Raw genomic sequence first — 17,208 nt, forward strand, 5'->3', positions numbered from 1 at the left:
TGTAAATTGCTATTGTAGAATCCCTGAAATGGTCCACACTATTGATTTGGAGCAAATATGACTTTAAACACACACATGGAGCAGATCTGTGGAATAAGCTTGCCCCCCCTTTTTTTTTCTTTTTTTTTGATTATCAGAACTACACTTTTAAAGCTATAAACAGATCTATGAATTCCCTATAGTCCAACCATACACTTAAAACTGCAGTTCAAATAGAACCTATGGAATAGAGGGCATTATTTATGACCTATGCTTCACCTGTGCTATTACTTATTTGCCACAATATCTTGTTGGGGCTGATCTCCTCATAAAGGGAAGAACTAATCTGCAACCATACAGTGCCTCTTACTCTGGAATAATATTAAGTGGAAGCAGAATAAAAAATGTTCACATGAACCCTGCAGAGCAGAACTTGGAAGATTCCTGCAACTCAAACTACGAGCACAGTTGGAGAATGAGCAGAATTAAACCGTAAACCATAGAAATAGCATTAATAAAATCGTGCATTTAGCGCCTCAACTGGAGTAAATCTGTGTAGCTCTATTGACTTTGATTCACACTTGCAAAGGATTTTGGCTCATTTAGAAGTAGGACTCTAAGGGCAGGCCTACACTTAAAAGGCTGCACTAATGCAGTTGCGCCGCTGTAGTACTTAAGATGCTCCTATGCGTCTCCCGTCAGTGTAATTAATCCACCTCCCCAAGAGGCAGTAGCTATGTTGATGAGAGAAGCTCTCTGCAAACATAGCATTGTGAACATCAAGGATTAGATCGGTATGATTACATCACTCGGGGTTGTGGATTTTTCCCACCCCTGAGCAACAGTTATACCGATATTAGTCTCTAGTGTTGACCTGGCCTCAGAAGAAGTGTGGTTACCACCTGAGACCCATCTCTAGGTCTTTCTCAAGCACTCAGGGTGTGAAGTGGCATTAATCGAATGGCTTCACGAACTGTAGACCTGCCTCTCCCAAACAATGCCCGTGTCAGAATTGTATTTTACCTATTGCTCTTCTCTTTCTAGCTGCAGAGCCAGATCACCTTCCCCCGCACTTTCCTGAAGGATGCAGCTCCCATGGAATGCTGGTCTTTGGAGAAAGTGGCCGTATTCAGTATCCCCAACCCAGTGAGAGTAACTACCTAGATAACAGGTATTCACTGTACATCATCAAAAACACCTGCCCTTTTGTGAAGGGCCACTTTTCAGAGGGCATTTTGTTTGTGTCTGTAAGGTCAGAAGGGGTGACTATCTCCTCTGACCACATGCATCGCTCTAGCCATAGGACTTCAGCCTGCAAATACATGAATTCTTGCTCCTGACTTAGTCAGTGAACACAATCAAGTCAATAGTTTGTGGCTGAACTTGCGGGTATGTATCAACCTTAAAAATTAGTATCTAGAGTTAAACATCTCTGTAGTGATGTTTGCTTGTGTGGGATTGGTACTGGGCAACAATAGTTACCCAGAAATAGCACGTTAGAATGAGAAACACAACTCTTGTTGGTCTAGTTCTTATATGATCTGTGCTCATAAAATTGATGCCCTTGGATTAAGCCTGTGAATTAGCTTAATATTAAAATTCTTAAACTGTTCTAATGTCAGGCTCTGCAACCAGTGAAGTCTTTAGGACTTTCAGTGGGAACAGAGCCATCCCTTAATGTCTTCTGAAGATGCTTGAGAGCTGGAGATGTGCCAAAAGAAACCTCCAGAGGAGATGTGCCTATTGCAGATCCTACTGGCCTGGCCTAACAAGGAGATGCCATTTTGTCTCTATTACTGGTGCCTATCCGCAGTAGGGTAAAAGGTGGTTTTGTTTTCAAAATGTGTGAACTCCAGTATATACCTGGCAAGTTGTTCTTTAACATGTTGATGGGTTGAATAACGAACTTGTTCTGTATACTCTAAAGCAGGGGTCGGCTACCTTTCAGAAGTAGTGTGCCGAGTCTTCATTTATTCACTCTAATGTAAGGTTTCATGTGCCAGTCATACATTTTAACATTTTTAGAAGATCTTTCTATAAGTCTATAATATATAACTAAACTATTGTTGCATGTAAAGTAAATAAAGTTTTTAAAATGTTTGAAACTTCATTTAAAATTAAATTAAAATGCAGAGCCCCATGGACTGGTGGCCAGGATCCGGGCACTGTGAGTGCCACTGAAAATCCGCTTGTGTGCTGCCTTTGGCATGTGTGCCATAGGTTGCCTACCACTGCTCTAAAGTTTTGAGTTGTTTGCTAACAGATATTAAAAGATCATGTTTTGTCCTAATGCGGATATGCCCTGTAGGTCCCTGTATAAGTTTTAGCTGTGCAATGTGGAGGTTGTGCATAGAATGGGCCAAATTCAGTGCCGGAATAACTATTGACTTGACTGGATTTATCCTGGGCATGAATTTAGCCCAGTGAGCCCAGTCACTGGTTGGGGAATGCTAATGGTTAAGGTCTCAGTAACGCTGGCCATAGGCGCCGACTTCCCTTCTTTCTAGTGGGTGCTCGGCCCCACCCCCACACCACCCCTTCCATGAGGCCCTGCCCCGATTCCGACTCCTTCCCCAAATCCCCACCCCGGTCCCATCTCCTCCCCTGAGTGTGCCACATTCCCACTCCTCCCCCTCCCTCCTGGAGCATGCTAATGCTGCCAAACAGCGGTTTGGCGGCGGCGGCCGAGCGGGAAGCGTTGGAAGGTAGGCAGAGGAGCAGGCACGCGGCGCACTTAGGGGAAGAGGAGAAGGTGGGGCGGGGGTGAGGGGAGCTTGGCTGCCAGTGGGTGCAGAGCACTCACTAATTTTTCCCTGTGGATGCTCCTGCCCCGGAGCACCCACAGTGTCAGCGCCTATGACACTGGCCATAAGCTGGTAGAGGCTTTTGCATGTGTGAGTATTTTCCTGGCTTCCTCTCTTGCCATGAATTGCCTGGGGACACAATCCATTTGGCAGCACATCACTGATCCAAAGTCTGAGCACAAAGGAGAGAACTGACGGTTATCTCTTGCAATAAAGCACTTTGTGTTGTGCTAACCACTATTAAAAACCCAGCATATGTTTCTTATTACTTCTTAGCTGGAGCTGGTGACATCCTAGCTTGAGCTGATCTGGCTATGACTGAGCTGATGGATATAGGGTTGTAAATGCGCACACACACCTGGTTTAATCCACGCATTCTACATTCTCCATCCGTAGATGGAGAAAGAGTATTGTCAACCATCTGAATTTCCCTACATTAGAGTTGTGGAAACACATCTGGAGTGAGCTGAGGGCTTTAAGAACACTTACTGCTGAGGCCAGACCAAGTTAAAGTGGGTGGCTAGGTGGTGGTGCAGGGCAGAGTGAAGGAGGAAGGTGATAGTTCTGGGAAGAAGCTAAGCCCCTCTCTGATGAAGCATAAACTACTTTGCTTTATGATAATGTGCTCTGTCCTTGGTGTCTTTTAAACTCCCTCTGGCACTCCAGCATGCACTCCCGCCCCTTGGAGCTGCTTGGGAGGGAAGGGTGCAGTCACACAAATTTCACTCTAGCCCTGATTCTGTTGTCTGACTTAATTGTTTCTTTGTTTTGAGCCTGTGCGTGTGGAATATAATTGTGCCAGAAGACAAGATTATATTGATACAATTCACCAGATTAGACCTAGAGAGCCAGATCACGTGTGACCATGACTACGTGTCCTTCTATTCGGACAAAAGAGAGCTAATTGGTACGTAGAATGCCTTAATCTCTTATATAAATACTTGGCATGGCAGGCAATTAGCAATCTGAAACGTGAACATTGATGACGTTCGAGCCCTTTCGTGTCCTATTACAAATCAAGGAACCTTTCACTGTCATCTGCCCTGCAGGGCCGGCTCCAGCTTGGCAAGCAGGTGCTTGGGGCGGGCACTCCGGAGAGGGGCGGCAGGTCCAGCTATTCGGCGGCAATTTGGTGGACGGTCTCTCACTCCCGCTTGGAGCGAAGGACCTTCCGCCGAATTGCCGCCGCAGATCGCGATTGCGGCTTTTTTTGCTGCTTGGGCCGGCCAAAACCCTGGAGCCGGCCTTGCTGCCCTGGCACTGAAGCTGTCAAAGCAAAGCTAAGTAAGGGAGGAGTGTGTGTGTGTGGGGGGGAGTAGATAGTCATGTCCATTCTGACTGCTAGTGCGCGACTATAGTCTGAAAACTGTGTGGTTTAAAAAAAAAAAAAAAAGTCTTTCTCCGCTGTGTTTTTCAAACTCCTATTTCTGCCTTGTATAAAAAACAAGTTTTCACTCCTACTAGCCCCATATAGCTGAACTGTCATCTAATTGTACATCAACAAAACTGCCAGCCAGTTTCTGATGCTGGAGTCCTTACTGAAGGATGGTCAATGACAATGGTACAACGCAGAACATGCAAGATAAAGCCATAATTCTGCCTATCTGAAAAATCTTGTTGACTCAGACTTTTTACTTATACAGCACAATAAATGTCTGTTTTATGAATAAATAATGACAGGGGACTTTTCCCTTGCAGTCTAAATTTATTATCCATCCTTGAGACTGAATTGCTAAAGAATAAATATTTCATGCAAATCTTTGCTCCTTCTATACTCTGAACAGTACTAGTGGCTATGTGCCAGTACTAGCCCACCATGAAACCTTGAGCTGAATCACCTCTGTGGCTGTTTTGGATGCAGTTCTGTCTCCAAACATTTTACCTTATAGGCAACTGAAACTGATGCTGGAGTAGTCTTCGCAGAATCTGCCCTGGAATACGTGACTTTCCAATATTGTATACAGTTTAGTGAATCTGGAAAAGTAAGCTGTCTGACAAAGTGTGTGTGTATGCTACCATCCTAAACAATAAGTCTAATCTTTTCCCTGTAGGTAAAATCTGTGGGGATGTGTTACCAATCCCCCTGCTGATAGACTCTAACCGAGCAATGGTTACTCTCGTTTCTGATGGAAGCAACACCGGCAGTGGCTTTGAATTCACCTTCACAGCTATACATAAGGAATCGGAAGCAGGTGACTTCAGACATACCATTTGTACATACTTCTCTGCCACCTGACCCCCTTTAAAACCAAAGAAACCATCCCTGGTGCACGTGGTGGTAGTAGTTTGTTTTTTTTATTTTAACTTAGCTATTAAATCTGACTGTTTCTTCTTAACCCAATATGATAGGTTCTGGTTGTGGAAGTGTTGCAGTGCTGGTGGAAGAGGGAAAGATTGATACTGCTAATTACCCTGGCTTGTATCCCAGTAACGTGAAGTGCCATTGGTTCATTGAAGCCCCAGTAGAGAATGTCATAAAGGTAATCATAGAAGATTAGGGTTGGAAGAGATCTCAGGAGGTCATCTAGTCCAACCCCCTGCTCAAAGCAGGGCAACCCCAACCATCTCCCCAGTGAAGGGAGATGCTGCTTTTTAAACCTCTGCCATTGACTGCTCAGGGAAGCAATTCAATAAAATCCTGCTGGAAACATCTACAATGCACAAGCCTGTAAGATGTAAGGTTTTTAGCTTAGGCTTCTCACAGGGTGTGTTTTAACCAGTTTAGATAGTGTGTATAGCCCTGTATGAACTGGCATACTGAACTGCTGCTGCTGTAGATGCTTGAAGCTGGTTGATATCAGCCCTTCCAATTAATGTAACTGCATCTTGGGCAGGGGTGGATCTAGCTTTTTTTGCCGCCCCAAGCACGGCAGGCAGGCTGCCTTCGGCGGCATGCCTGTGGGAGGTCTGCGGATTCGGCGTACCCTCCGCCGAATTACCGCCTAATCTGCGGGACCGGCGGACCTCCCACAGGCATGCTGCCAAAGGGTGCCTGATTGCCACCCTCGCAGGGACCAGCAGGCTGCCCCCTTTGGCTTGCTGCCCCAGGCATGCACTTGGAGCGCTGGTTCCTGGAGCTGCCACTGATCTTGGGAAAGATAGTGCAAGGTTTCAGTAGGGCAGGGTGGGGATGTGGAGGACAGAACCTGACCACCTACCCTCCTTGCTCTCTATCTAGTCCCCTTCTTCCACCAGAATGTTAAACATGCAGAAATGGTACTGAGCTAAGCAAGCAGTAGCTAGGACCAAAACATGTGATGACTGTTCGTACTGGGGGTGCTGGAAGTGACATTTTGCTGTTGCGGTTTGATGCCTGCCCTTCCTCCTGTTGTCATTGCAATTGTGCCAGCTAAAGTGAGGTTACCTGTTGGATTAACCTTACCCAAAGATAAAAATAAAGCTACTGTATTGTACCGTCCAAGGCAATGTCTGTCCACTGCTGCCTTTGTGTAAAAGCAAAGAATCATTAAACCCAAGGCTAAGTGCATGCAGGTTTGTTGCTCATGGGCTGGCCTCTCACTAATGCTCATACAGTTCTGTAATCCGCTGTCTGTATTAAGACACTGAACACACACGCTTGGGGTTTTTATACAGGCAACGCTATTGTTGCTGCTGAGCGTTTCAGAATCAAACGACAGCCAACCGTGGTTTGGATTTTTAAAGGGTCATTGTGATGATAATGTGATCGTTTTAAAGAGAAAATGTAGGCTTTGATTTAAAAACTTAAAAAAAAAAAATGACAATTTCTATTTAAACTCACCTCTGTGGTTCAGCCGCCGCAAACTCGTCAGCTTTTAGCTGATCACGGAAAGCAACACTGGCCAGAAAGGGACAAGCTTAGTTCCACTGCATGGTGGGTCAGCTCCACTACAAGAGGTGCTCAAAGTAAACTTTGATAGATTTAAAGAGCCCATACATCTTTTCACCTTCTTTTGAGGTGCACTAGGAACCGGCTCTGTAGCTGTTACTCAAATCTTGGCAATGACTAAGATCAGAGTTAAATTTAGAGTTCATGTTTTGCTTACAAAGGGGGTAAAAAGAGAGACCCCCGTTATTAATTTTGTCTCTCTTCTCTTTCCAGCTGGAATTTGAAGACTTTGCTGTTGAATTCAGCGAGGGCTGTATCTATGATGCAGTTGTCATTTACAGTGACACACAAGATGAGCACCAGCTGGGTATTCGTTCAATCTCACATGTAGAATCCATTACAGAAATGAAGACTTAAATAGCTTGCTGCTAAAAGAGTACAAGCTACATTAGTGACCCTTCGGTGGTAGAATTAAACCACTTTAGTCAGAAAATGCAAAATTAAGGTTCCTACAACCGCCTTAACTCTGCCTCCTTGCACATCTCAGTACAGCAGGGTGTTCCAGTGCCTTCGTGGTTCCCAAACCATTGGAGTTCTTGCTGGTGGACTGCAGAGATCTGACTGGTCATGCTGGGCTTAATCCTGCCAGGGGCTGAGCACTGTGTTGCTGATCCAACAAAGCACTGAAGTATGTGCTCCTGTGCTCTGTGGGATGGGGACAAAGTGCTTGGCATCTTGCAGTCATAGTGCTGGTTCTCCACCTTGTTTCTAGCTGCTTTTGTTGCATTCAAAGAAGGTAAAAATTAAAGCTGGTCAGGGAGACTTTGACAGGACCATAGTCTGCTGGATTATGCAGGTCTGTCAAAATTGAAACACTTCATGAAATCTAACCAATTTTGCTGGACTTTGTTTCATAACAAAATCGGGGGCATATGGGAGGGGGGCAAATCTACCAATGTTGAAATGAAACATTTTGTTTACAAACATCTTTTTGTTTAGAATCTTGATTTTATATGATATAGAATTCTAAAAGTCTCTAAATCAAAATAATACTTACCTTATCTTTCAGGGTGAAATGTGAGGGGATATAATTTATTGAACCATCTTCTGTTGGTGAAAGAGAGAAGCTTTCAAGTTACACAGAGCTCTTCAGTTGGAAAGCGTCTCTTTTTCTCCAATAAAAGATACTACCTCACCCATCTTGGTCCCAGGATAGCGGAGAGACAGCACAGCTGTAACAATACCGCGAACAACACTTCACTCTCAAATTTTCAGTTCAGAATATTCCCTTGAGAATTTTGAAATTTGGGGCTTTTGTTCCAAGTAGAAATGAAGCCAGACTTCAAAATTGCAATCCTTTGACATGGAACTTCTTTCCTCCACACAGTGTGAGTTAAAACACAATTCACTGAATCACATTTCCATTTTGAAGAAAAATAACTCTGTACTCAAAGTGGGAGACGCTTATTACAAAATTTCAGGACAACTGTTGGACAGCAGACTTGTACCTGTCTCAAGGGGGAGGAGGGGAAACCAGTACAATGCGGAGGAATGAGAGGCAAGAAATTCTGAATTCTGATCCTGGCTTTGACACTTGGCCTTGGCCAAGCCACTTCCCTTCTGTTTGTCCATCTGCAACCTGATGGTCATCATACTTCATGTCTTTAATGTGATGTATGAGGGTTTTTTAAAAATAAATATTAGCAGTAGAGTGGACCAGAAAACAGATGTTAGTTACCACAAAAAAACTGAACTCTTGAAAACATTTTAATTCTGAATCAGGACAAAGTCAGATTCAAATACATTTTTATGGGAGCTAAATTCTAAATATATATAACTTTTTTTTTTTTTTAAAAGTCCATTTGGGAAGAACCAAAACAGAACTTTTCAGCTTTTTCCCCAGACTGCCAGTCTCCTCCTACAGTGATCCTCGCAGCTCAAAGAGCTCTCATTTAGATTTTCCTGAAGAAAATCCAAATTTTCCAGCAACATTTTTTGGTTGTGTTTTTATTTATTTATTTATTTATTTTTCAGAATCCACATGTTCTGTTGGAATATCATTCTGGTGGAAAACTTTCTAGCAGCCGGGCAGTAGGGAGACTGAGTGCTTTATATAGGCAGAGAGAGCGAGAAGGGGAGCTGCCAGTTCTGCTCCAGATCCTCAAACCTGCACACACACGTCAGCCACCATTTTAAGAGGCATTGAATGCCCATCGTATATAGATGGCAAATGCAACTCTTCTAAGAGGCTCTCTTGGTGGGAGGCACTTATGCAGCTAACTTGTTTTTTGTTAATTTTTCCACTATAGGAACTAAACTAGAACGTTGTCTCATTCCTGAGAGTACATAGTAGCTTAATTTAGGCCACTACTTTCTTCTCCTTGGATACCCTTCAACTGGGCCTGGCCAAAGTGTTTGTTTCAAATTTAAAAAAAAAATGTCCCCCACAAAATGGCTTTTTGAGCCAAGTGAAAATGACAAGTCCCTGTTTGGTTTTTCCCTCCTGTGGACAAAGTTTAGCAAAGCTGGAGATGAGTTTAAAGTGATATTGTGAATTTTAAAAGCATGGGGGTTTCCTTGCTTTTTCTTACAGCCAATCTGTGTGGGTTCTCAACCCCCAGCCCAATTCTGAGCCCTGGCAATGAAATGTTGATACATTTTGAAAGCGATGGTGAGAACAACTTCAGAGGGTTTAAGGCCAGATTCACCTTTGTTTCTTCAGGTTGGTGGAAAGACCTTTGGTATGTGTTCTGAACTCTTGATCTTAGTTTTGAAATAATCCCCTATCACTATGCTGGGGCAGTTCAAGATGGAACGGTTTCTACTGGGAGAATTCAGTTCTTTCAACAATGGTAAGGAATCAGAATTCCCACACTGGGAACACCGATAGGACACTGACACTTTTTTGATACCTGAAACTTGCAGACTCTGTGGCATTCTGAACTACTTCTAGAAGTATCCCATCCAGGGACTGCTGCCCTATTACAGCAGTGGGCATGGGAAATTGAGGTAACAGTCCCCTGAATGACTGCTGTTGCTTCGCGCTCTTATATGCCAGCTGCTAACATTGAAGGGTCTGGACTTCACTTGTAGGAGGTCTTCCTACAGGATTGGGGCTTTGGAGGGAGGAGGAGGAAGTGGGGCCATGACTGATGCCTTGAGAGTAAAATAAGTTCCATTTATTCTGTCTTCAGCAGAAGAAGCTGAATCAGTAGTTGCAGAACCAATTGTTCTACAGACGACCACTCCAAAGAATATCCCCTTAGGTAAGTTGGTAACAAACTCATTGTAATGGGCTGTGTCAATAGTTTTTCCTGTCTTATAACCAGAGGATCCTTAGGAAATAGACTTCAGTGGTGCAGGTGCACATGGGCTGTAAGGTATACACAGTAAGGAGGTATAAAACATATTCAGAGTGAAGAAATGGGGAGAAATGCCCACTTATCTTTCAGGGGTTGTGCCCATCCAGTGCCACATTATCCATCTAGTTTAATCCTTTCCAACCTGGATTGGGGGAGGAAAACTTGAAGTTGATCCATGTATTTATAGGGTGGGAGAAAGATACAAGCATCTGTCTGGGCTTTATTTGTTCTTTGAGGTATAATATGGAACCTCTGTCCAGGATTCAAGTTCTCAGCCACCTACATCAAGCTTACATTTCTACTACTCAAAATAAATAACCACACCAGCTGCTACCCCTATGAAGGGAGCCTGCTGTACTGCATCTCTTTGGGGTGCATCTGCTTTATAGTCTTAATTGCAAACAAAACTAATGTGATGCAAAGGAAGAGAGTCTCGGAAGTCCGTGTGTCACTCACTAGCTTTCTGGCTGTTGTGTTGCAGATGTCTGTGGCTTTCCCCCATTTAGTCCACAGTGGCTGTCTGGACGTGTTGTCGGGGGAGAAGAAGCATGTCCCCATTGCTGGCCTTGGCAGGCAGGCTTGCAATTTTTAGGTGACCATCAGTGTGGCGGTGTCATCATCAGTCCAACATGGGTACTCACAGCAGCCCACTGTATACAGTCGTGAGTAAATCTCTCTGGCAAATGCTTCCCTGTGCTTCTATGTGCACAGATATTCCTTTTGGGACAGTGTATGTTCCCTCCTCTAGGATAGAGAAACAATGCTGAAAAGTACCCACACTCCCACTTATAAAACTCTCATTTGCTTGTTTCCAAGGCTGTATTTTAGCCTTTTCCAGTGGAAAACATTGGCTCAGTGGGGGAGAAGGGGTTCACATAAAATTAGATCTGGTGTATTTCAGCAACTTCCACTTGTAGAAGACTTTGTCATGGTGAAACTCTGACTCGTCAGTCTGGGGGATAGGTGACTAATTAAACTGGCATTGAAGACCAAGCAAAAGATGGTCAGTATGCTGAATAAGGAATACATAAGGCTGGTTATACACAGATCCAGTGCAGTTATTTCTATTTTACAGAACAAACAGACCACTGCATTGGACTGTCATCGTGGGAGACCATGATAGAATCCTGAAGGAGTCAACAGAACAGGTAGAGACTAAACAAAACAAGCTAAAATGTGGATTGTGTTGATTCCTCTTCCCTGCTTCTTTGTAATAGATCCATGTGCGCTAAATAAAACCCGGTGCTAACAAATAAGATGAAATAACCAAAGAAAGGTGGGTGTCTTGGGTGACCAAAGGGAAGAAGAGCATTTGAAACAATATAGTCTGTGGACTTGCATGGCAAACCTAATCCTTGATGATACCTTTTAAGGCTTTCTCTTGTTAGTATCTTTTTTTTTTTTTTTTTTTTAAGTTTAGTAGTTGTCAAAACACAAGCTGTAGCGCTTTCAGCATCTTGCTGTCTTAATGTTGGGCAATACATCTTCCTACAGAATCACTTGTTGACCAGTGCCTTTCTATGCATTAAGTTGAGTCAAGGGGGCAAAATCATAGGGGTAGTTTATGTTGGTTTTCTGCAAAAATGTATCCGCTTAGATTAGCAAAATGAAATAGAATCCTCGCTCCTAAATTCAGGGGATTTTAAGACAGTCTCTTCCATTTGTGGCCCATCTGTAACCAAGAGTTGGGGGCTATACTGAGGTGACCTCCAGAGTCCTGAATCTTCCCTCTTTTAATCTGTTTTGACTCTTCTCGAGCCTGACACCGATTTTGTCTCTTCCAAAATGTACTTTAAACCCATCTCCCTTTAATGTCCATTTTCAGTTGTATCTTCCCTGGGCCAGCCTCTTTGATTTCATCATTTTGCTTCATTAACGTTTGATCCTGTTTGGTACAGGTGAGAAGGGTGAAAACTATTGTGGTGCACCCTGACTTTGATACTGTGAGCTATGACTCTGATATTGCACTGATCCAACTGGATGTCCCTCTGGAGTATAACACTGTTGTGAGGCCAATATGTTTGCCCAACAGCACACAACTGTTACCTTCCTCTGTTCTGTGCACCACGACTGGCTGGGGGAGCACCCAAGAAGGTATGTAGTATGATGTTCTTCTCTAAATGGGCAAACAAGATAGAAATGTCTGTGAAGATTCTACCTCTGTCCTGCATCTCTTAGTATCCTTGTCAGGTGTGCTGTGCACTATGCTGGGTGAGGAGTGGATGGCAGGATCCACTGCTCTTCCTACGCACAGGTGATTTTTTTTTTTTTTTTAGCATTTAGGAGCTTTCTGCTATCACTGTACAAATAGATGTGTTGCTTATGGGCTGGCTGATTTGCAGCTGTCTAGCTATAATTAGAATCATGTCCAGGATTCCACGCCTAGCAGTTAAGTAAAGCTCCCGTGCTTTTGCTTTTATGTTCTGGATCTTACTTTCTAGTTTGTAGGGAGTAGGAAGCCTCACAAACCATCAAAGGGTTAAAATGATCAGGGCACTGAGAAGAGGCTCCTCAACAAGAGGTATGGTCATTCAGAGACAAACTTGGGGTAGGCTGGGGAGACACTAGCTAAAACCTTGGCTTTTTCCAGCAGGAGCTGTGTTTGAGTCCATTTGCTGAGCAAAGCCAAATTGAGCATCTACTTCTGCTCTGAAATAGCTATAATGTACTGTTGGCAAAGGGGATCCTTCAGCCTGACATAATGTGTACAGGCACCAGCCTGTATTACATAACCATAAGGTTCAGATAACCTGGAGGAAAATCCAGTTCCCGTACTCAGCTGCCTGGTTGGATTAGAATTGTGGCTGTTAGCAAGGGGACCTGAGGAAACGTGTGTTTTTAGCCAACGTCTCTTTCTGTTGGTTTCCGTCTCCAGTTTTGTATTCTCAGCAGGTTCTTTAACCCTGCAAATAGCTTGCAATGTGATAAATGTTCCTCTGCCAATTTCTCCCCCCAGCAGATGGGAGCCTTGCTAGTCGACTGCAGCAGACACAAGTACCCATACTTGAGAGTGAAGTCTGTGAGAAAAATTACTATTTTAATCACCCCGGAGGGATCACAGCTAGAATGCTTTGTGCTGGTTTTGCTTCCTCTGGAGGGCAGGATTCCTGCCAGGTGAGTTGCTACTATATGCAAGTACCATTGAAGATGAGTCTTGGTGATTGGTTTTTCTGCTGTATTTTAATGTGGTAGAAAGCATTGGGAAAACTCTGGTAGACCAAATCCTACCAACAAGGCATCCGCCCCCGATAACTGTCTACAGCAGGAATGGGCAATGCATAGAGCATCAAAAAACAATAAACACAATTAGCCCAAACTAGAACTGAATTCAAAACATGGAGCTGGAGAGGCTTAGTGGCAAAAACAATCAGTGGTGTATTTGGGCTTTCAGCTGTAACTGTGATCGGGCCTGAGTAACTCTGGGCGAGGGGAACGTTCTTCCTTTTATGTTTCTTGAATCCTACCCAGTGAATAGATGACAAAGCCAGGTTAGAATATTAATTATATGAGAGAGTAATTTTTAATAATTGCTCTAGAATCCAACTGGTCAATAGGTTGCTTATAACAGTCTGTAACACCTACTGGTGTGCTTATCTCTAGAATACAAAATATTCATGCCTGTAACACATTTCATTTCTATTTACCTTTATTAACCCTTGATAAACTAGGAGCTGAAGGCCTGTTCTGTTCCATGGTTATGGCAATTGAGCCAAGTAATATACTATCTGTGCAGTCTCACTCCACAGCTAATTTGCATGCATTGATTTCATTGGTTGTACGAGGAAGAGTGGTGGTTGGTTATCTATATCACAGTGGTCTAGGAGTCCTGGCAGGGCTTAAATACATGTCTTATGGTAGTTGACACTGCACAGGTGTCATTTGTAAAGTCAGAATGGCTGAGAACTTTAAAAAATGGACAATGACAGATTGCAAAACCCAGTGATGATTGAACCTGGTGGTACTTTAAACACAAAGAGCTACAACCATTGTTGTTGCTGTTTACATCACTTCACACTGATTCTACAGGTGTGCAACATTTCAGAGTGACAAGCTTGGAATCTAATACAGATTATAAATGGAATATTTATATAAAATGTGACTGAATTTAGTACCTCCTGATTCCCAACCCTGTGTTCAGTCTTCCAGACCACTTTGCCTTACTAACAATCTGATTTATTGAATTAGCCATCCCAGTCCATGACTAAGAAACCAGGAGCATGAGCTGGGCACACTCAGTTCTCCTATTCAAACTTTTCCCCTTATCTATGGTCTGTGACTGCTCTTCACTTCTGTGACTAAGATTGTAGAAGACGAATGAATGTAGGAAGTTTCTACTAATATTCTAAGAAGTCCCTCTGTTTGTGTGCTTTCAGGGTGATTCTGGTGGCCCATTGGTTTGCTATAATGAAAAAGAGCCATTTATTCTTTATGGCATCATCAGCTGGGGTGTTGGTTGTGCCAGGCCAAAGAAACCAGGAGTTTATACAAGGGTGAGGGTCTTCCTGGATTGGATCAAATCCACAATAAGAGGTAAATATCTTCTTTCTTCTAAGCAGTGTGTCCCCTAAAGGAAGAGCTTGCTGGAAGTATTCAAAGTATTTTGTGGACAGCAGATAGATTTTTTTTTTTTTTTTTTTTTTTTTTTTGTGTTTGGATGAAAACTTTTCTATCTTTTTTTTTTACAATCACTTTATTTGATTTTTGAACCAACAAAAAAAAATCAGAAAAAAAACAAACACCCCAAACTTTTTTAAACCAAAAATTTTCCAGTTTTCAGGGAGGAGTGTGTGTGAGACAGAAACCTTACAGGAAATTTCAGACAAAACACTTGTGCATTTTTTTCCCCACATTTTTTGTGGAAAAATAATGGTATTTTTCTATTAGCCCAATTTTTAGAAATGCAGAACTTCCAGGATAATCTGAAATGAAGTACAGTGCACCAGTACACACCAAACTCTAGACAAGTGCATTTTGAACACTTCTGAGTATGTGCTATCGAAAGAGTAATCAATAACACAGCTCACTAGAGAATGACTGACTAAAATACAGTATGTGCCTCTTAAAAGGAAGTGGACCGTGTTCTTTACAATGCAAGGAACACTTAGAGATGACAGGAAGAATGTTTTAAGGCAGTGTGTGTGGTCTCCGAGTCCTACTTAGTAGCCTCACAAACCGCCATGCCTGTGGAATTGGGATGTCTTCCTAACTGAAGTAGAGCAAACCACTTATTTCTTCCCCACAGCAATTTCACTGCTGATGTGGCTGCCATCCATCCCAAGGGATATTCCTAATTATCCATCCTGTATTTTGTCAAGCTAGTTCAGGAGGATGCAAAACTAAAACCTACTCTGGTTAGCAAAAAACCCCTTTTGATATTCTAGCTATGTGTGACTCAGCATAATGCTTTTATATATAGATATATTTTTTTAAAATTGTCTACCAGCAGAACTGCAGTGGTGGCAAATGCAGCTCTGTTCCCCATCCTGATTTCTGGCATAAGGGGTTAAAACTATTCACTTGTTGGCCTGCTTAGAGCAGTTGTCATCCAGTGCCTTTTCATAGATTAAACATGACTTTTAGACCTGCTCTTAACTCAAATGAGGAAGAAGAAATGAATTTCAACATAGTCAGGGACTCAGCGTGCTTTTTTAAAAAGCCTTTTTACAATGGTCACTACTAATTCAGGATTGCGAAGTGCAGTTCATGAGGGTAGCAGTCTCAGTCATCTCCCCCAGATGAATTAGAAGATGGCTATAGGTCTCTTCCATATTGGAAGATCTAGTATCGATGGTTGTTGGGCATTAGCTTTCTATAGTTCTGCTTTTTCATGAGTTTACCCAAGATAACCAGTCTCAGGAAGAGAAGTGCACAGATCTTTACCTGTAAATCAGTTTCTATGGTGGAGGTTTTACTATCGTTTGCTCGTGTTCACTTCTGCCTCTATATAGATGGCTTCATTTGAAAGGTTTAGCATTCCATTATCACTTCACGAGCAAGGCTATGGTCAATCTGACTCTTGGTGGGATGTCTTAATCCTGTGGATGGGTACTGTCTGGTTTCCCACAAAGCTGTGTCTCTACAGATTATACATAGCCCAGGACATCTTTATTAAACTGTCCTAGTAATAGACATGTATCTCTCTCTACAGAGATTGAACCAAATGCACTTCAGGTAAGTAATGATGGACATGAAACCTTAACACAGACACCAATGAAACGGCCTACAAAACTAACAGGAGCTGCATACAGACAAGGTAAAAACTCTTCTGTAGCTACATTCAGTTAATAGTGCTGCTGGTCTGTCTCTTGCAGACCCTTGTATCCTGTGGAAGGTAGTGGGCCAAGATTCAGCTTGGTAGTACTGTACAGGGTGCCAAGCTAGGCAACTGTTGCCAAAGTGTGTAAAGGCCAAAAACTTTGAAATTACAGTGGATTTCTTGGAATTGCCTATTGATAAGAGATCTTACGGTTAGATACAAATAGTTCTCTTTTAACCTCGAGACTAGTGCAGACAAGCTAAGAGAATCTATAGCTGTAGGAGTCTAAACTGGGGGGCAACAAACAATTACTTGTTTTCTTTTGAATTCCATCATCCATAAGCTATTTTCCTCCGTGACTGTTTTTTTGTTTCTTTTTTAAAACAAACCTTCTTGCTGTTAGTTTTTTCCTTACATTGCCCCACACTACAATCTTAAGCTATTTGATACCAGCCACCATATTCTCGTGCCCTTCCCAGCCCCATACAACTAGCATAACTGCCAATCAGAAAACAATTTCCATCCTCCTTTTAATATTGCTTGAACTGTTGGCCAAGGAATTCAATATATTGTGATTGTTGGCTAGAGAATAATTCTCCATTGTCTACTTTCATAAGAATTTGGCCCTTAACTAGCAGGTTTTCTCACAGGATTATGACTCGCTTGACTTAAAATATTTATTAACCCTCATCCTTGTAAGTTAGGTAAATGTCAGAATGCCCTTTTCACAAACTGGTAAACTAGGGAGTAACCAGCCCTGCTTGGGCCAAGAGCAGGGACTGAACCTGCTCCTCTTTGAGCTAAAGGCATGGAATGCAGCCACTTGAGTTGACGGACCAAGTCCCCTACCTGAAAGTGGTAGCAGACTTTCATAACTCTTATATGGACCAGCCTCTACTAGAATGATCAGTTTCTAATGTAGGTTACCTACTTTCCTTAATGGAACTTACTTTTTAGACCACCTATAGTACTGAGTAAGTGACAGCACTGGGACTAACA

At 42.8% G+C, this 17,208-nt stretch overlaps 1 protein-coding gene across 1 annotated transcript in view; it reads left to right on the forward strand.

Annotated features, from left to right (window-relative positions):
• The window catches only part of OVCH1 (ovochymase 1), a 59,620-nt gene that overhangs the window by 18,672 nt on the left and 23,740 nt on the right, over nucleotides 1-17,208 (forward strand). The window contains 14 exon segments of the mRNA XM_034758542.1: nucleotides 1,024-1,150; nucleotides 3,557-3,690; nucleotides 4,835-4,975; nucleotides 5,133-5,263; nucleotides 6,865-6,958; nucleotides 9,185-9,313; nucleotides 9,517-9,521; nucleotides 10,080-10,120; nucleotides 10,394-10,615; nucleotides 11,029-11,101; nucleotides 11,852-12,047; nucleotides 12,913-13,067; nucleotides 14,327-14,483; nucleotides 16,102-16,206. Coding sequence (XP_034614433.1) covers nucleotides 1,024-1,150; nucleotides 3,557-3,690; nucleotides 4,835-4,975; nucleotides 5,133-5,263; nucleotides 6,865-6,958; nucleotides 9,185-9,313; nucleotides 9,517-9,521; nucleotides 10,080-10,120; nucleotides 10,394-10,615; nucleotides 11,029-11,101; nucleotides 11,852-12,047; nucleotides 12,913-13,067; nucleotides 14,327-14,483; nucleotides 16,102-16,206 — 1,710 coding nt within the window.

The sequence above is a fragment of the Trachemys scripta genome, chromosome 1 (assembly GCF_013100865.1).
Source record: "Trachemys scripta elegans isolate TJP31775 chromosome 1, CAS_Tse_1.0, whole genome shotgun sequence".
NCBI classification, from domain to species: Eukaryota; Metazoa; Chordata; order Testudines; family Emydidae; genus Trachemys; species Trachemys scripta.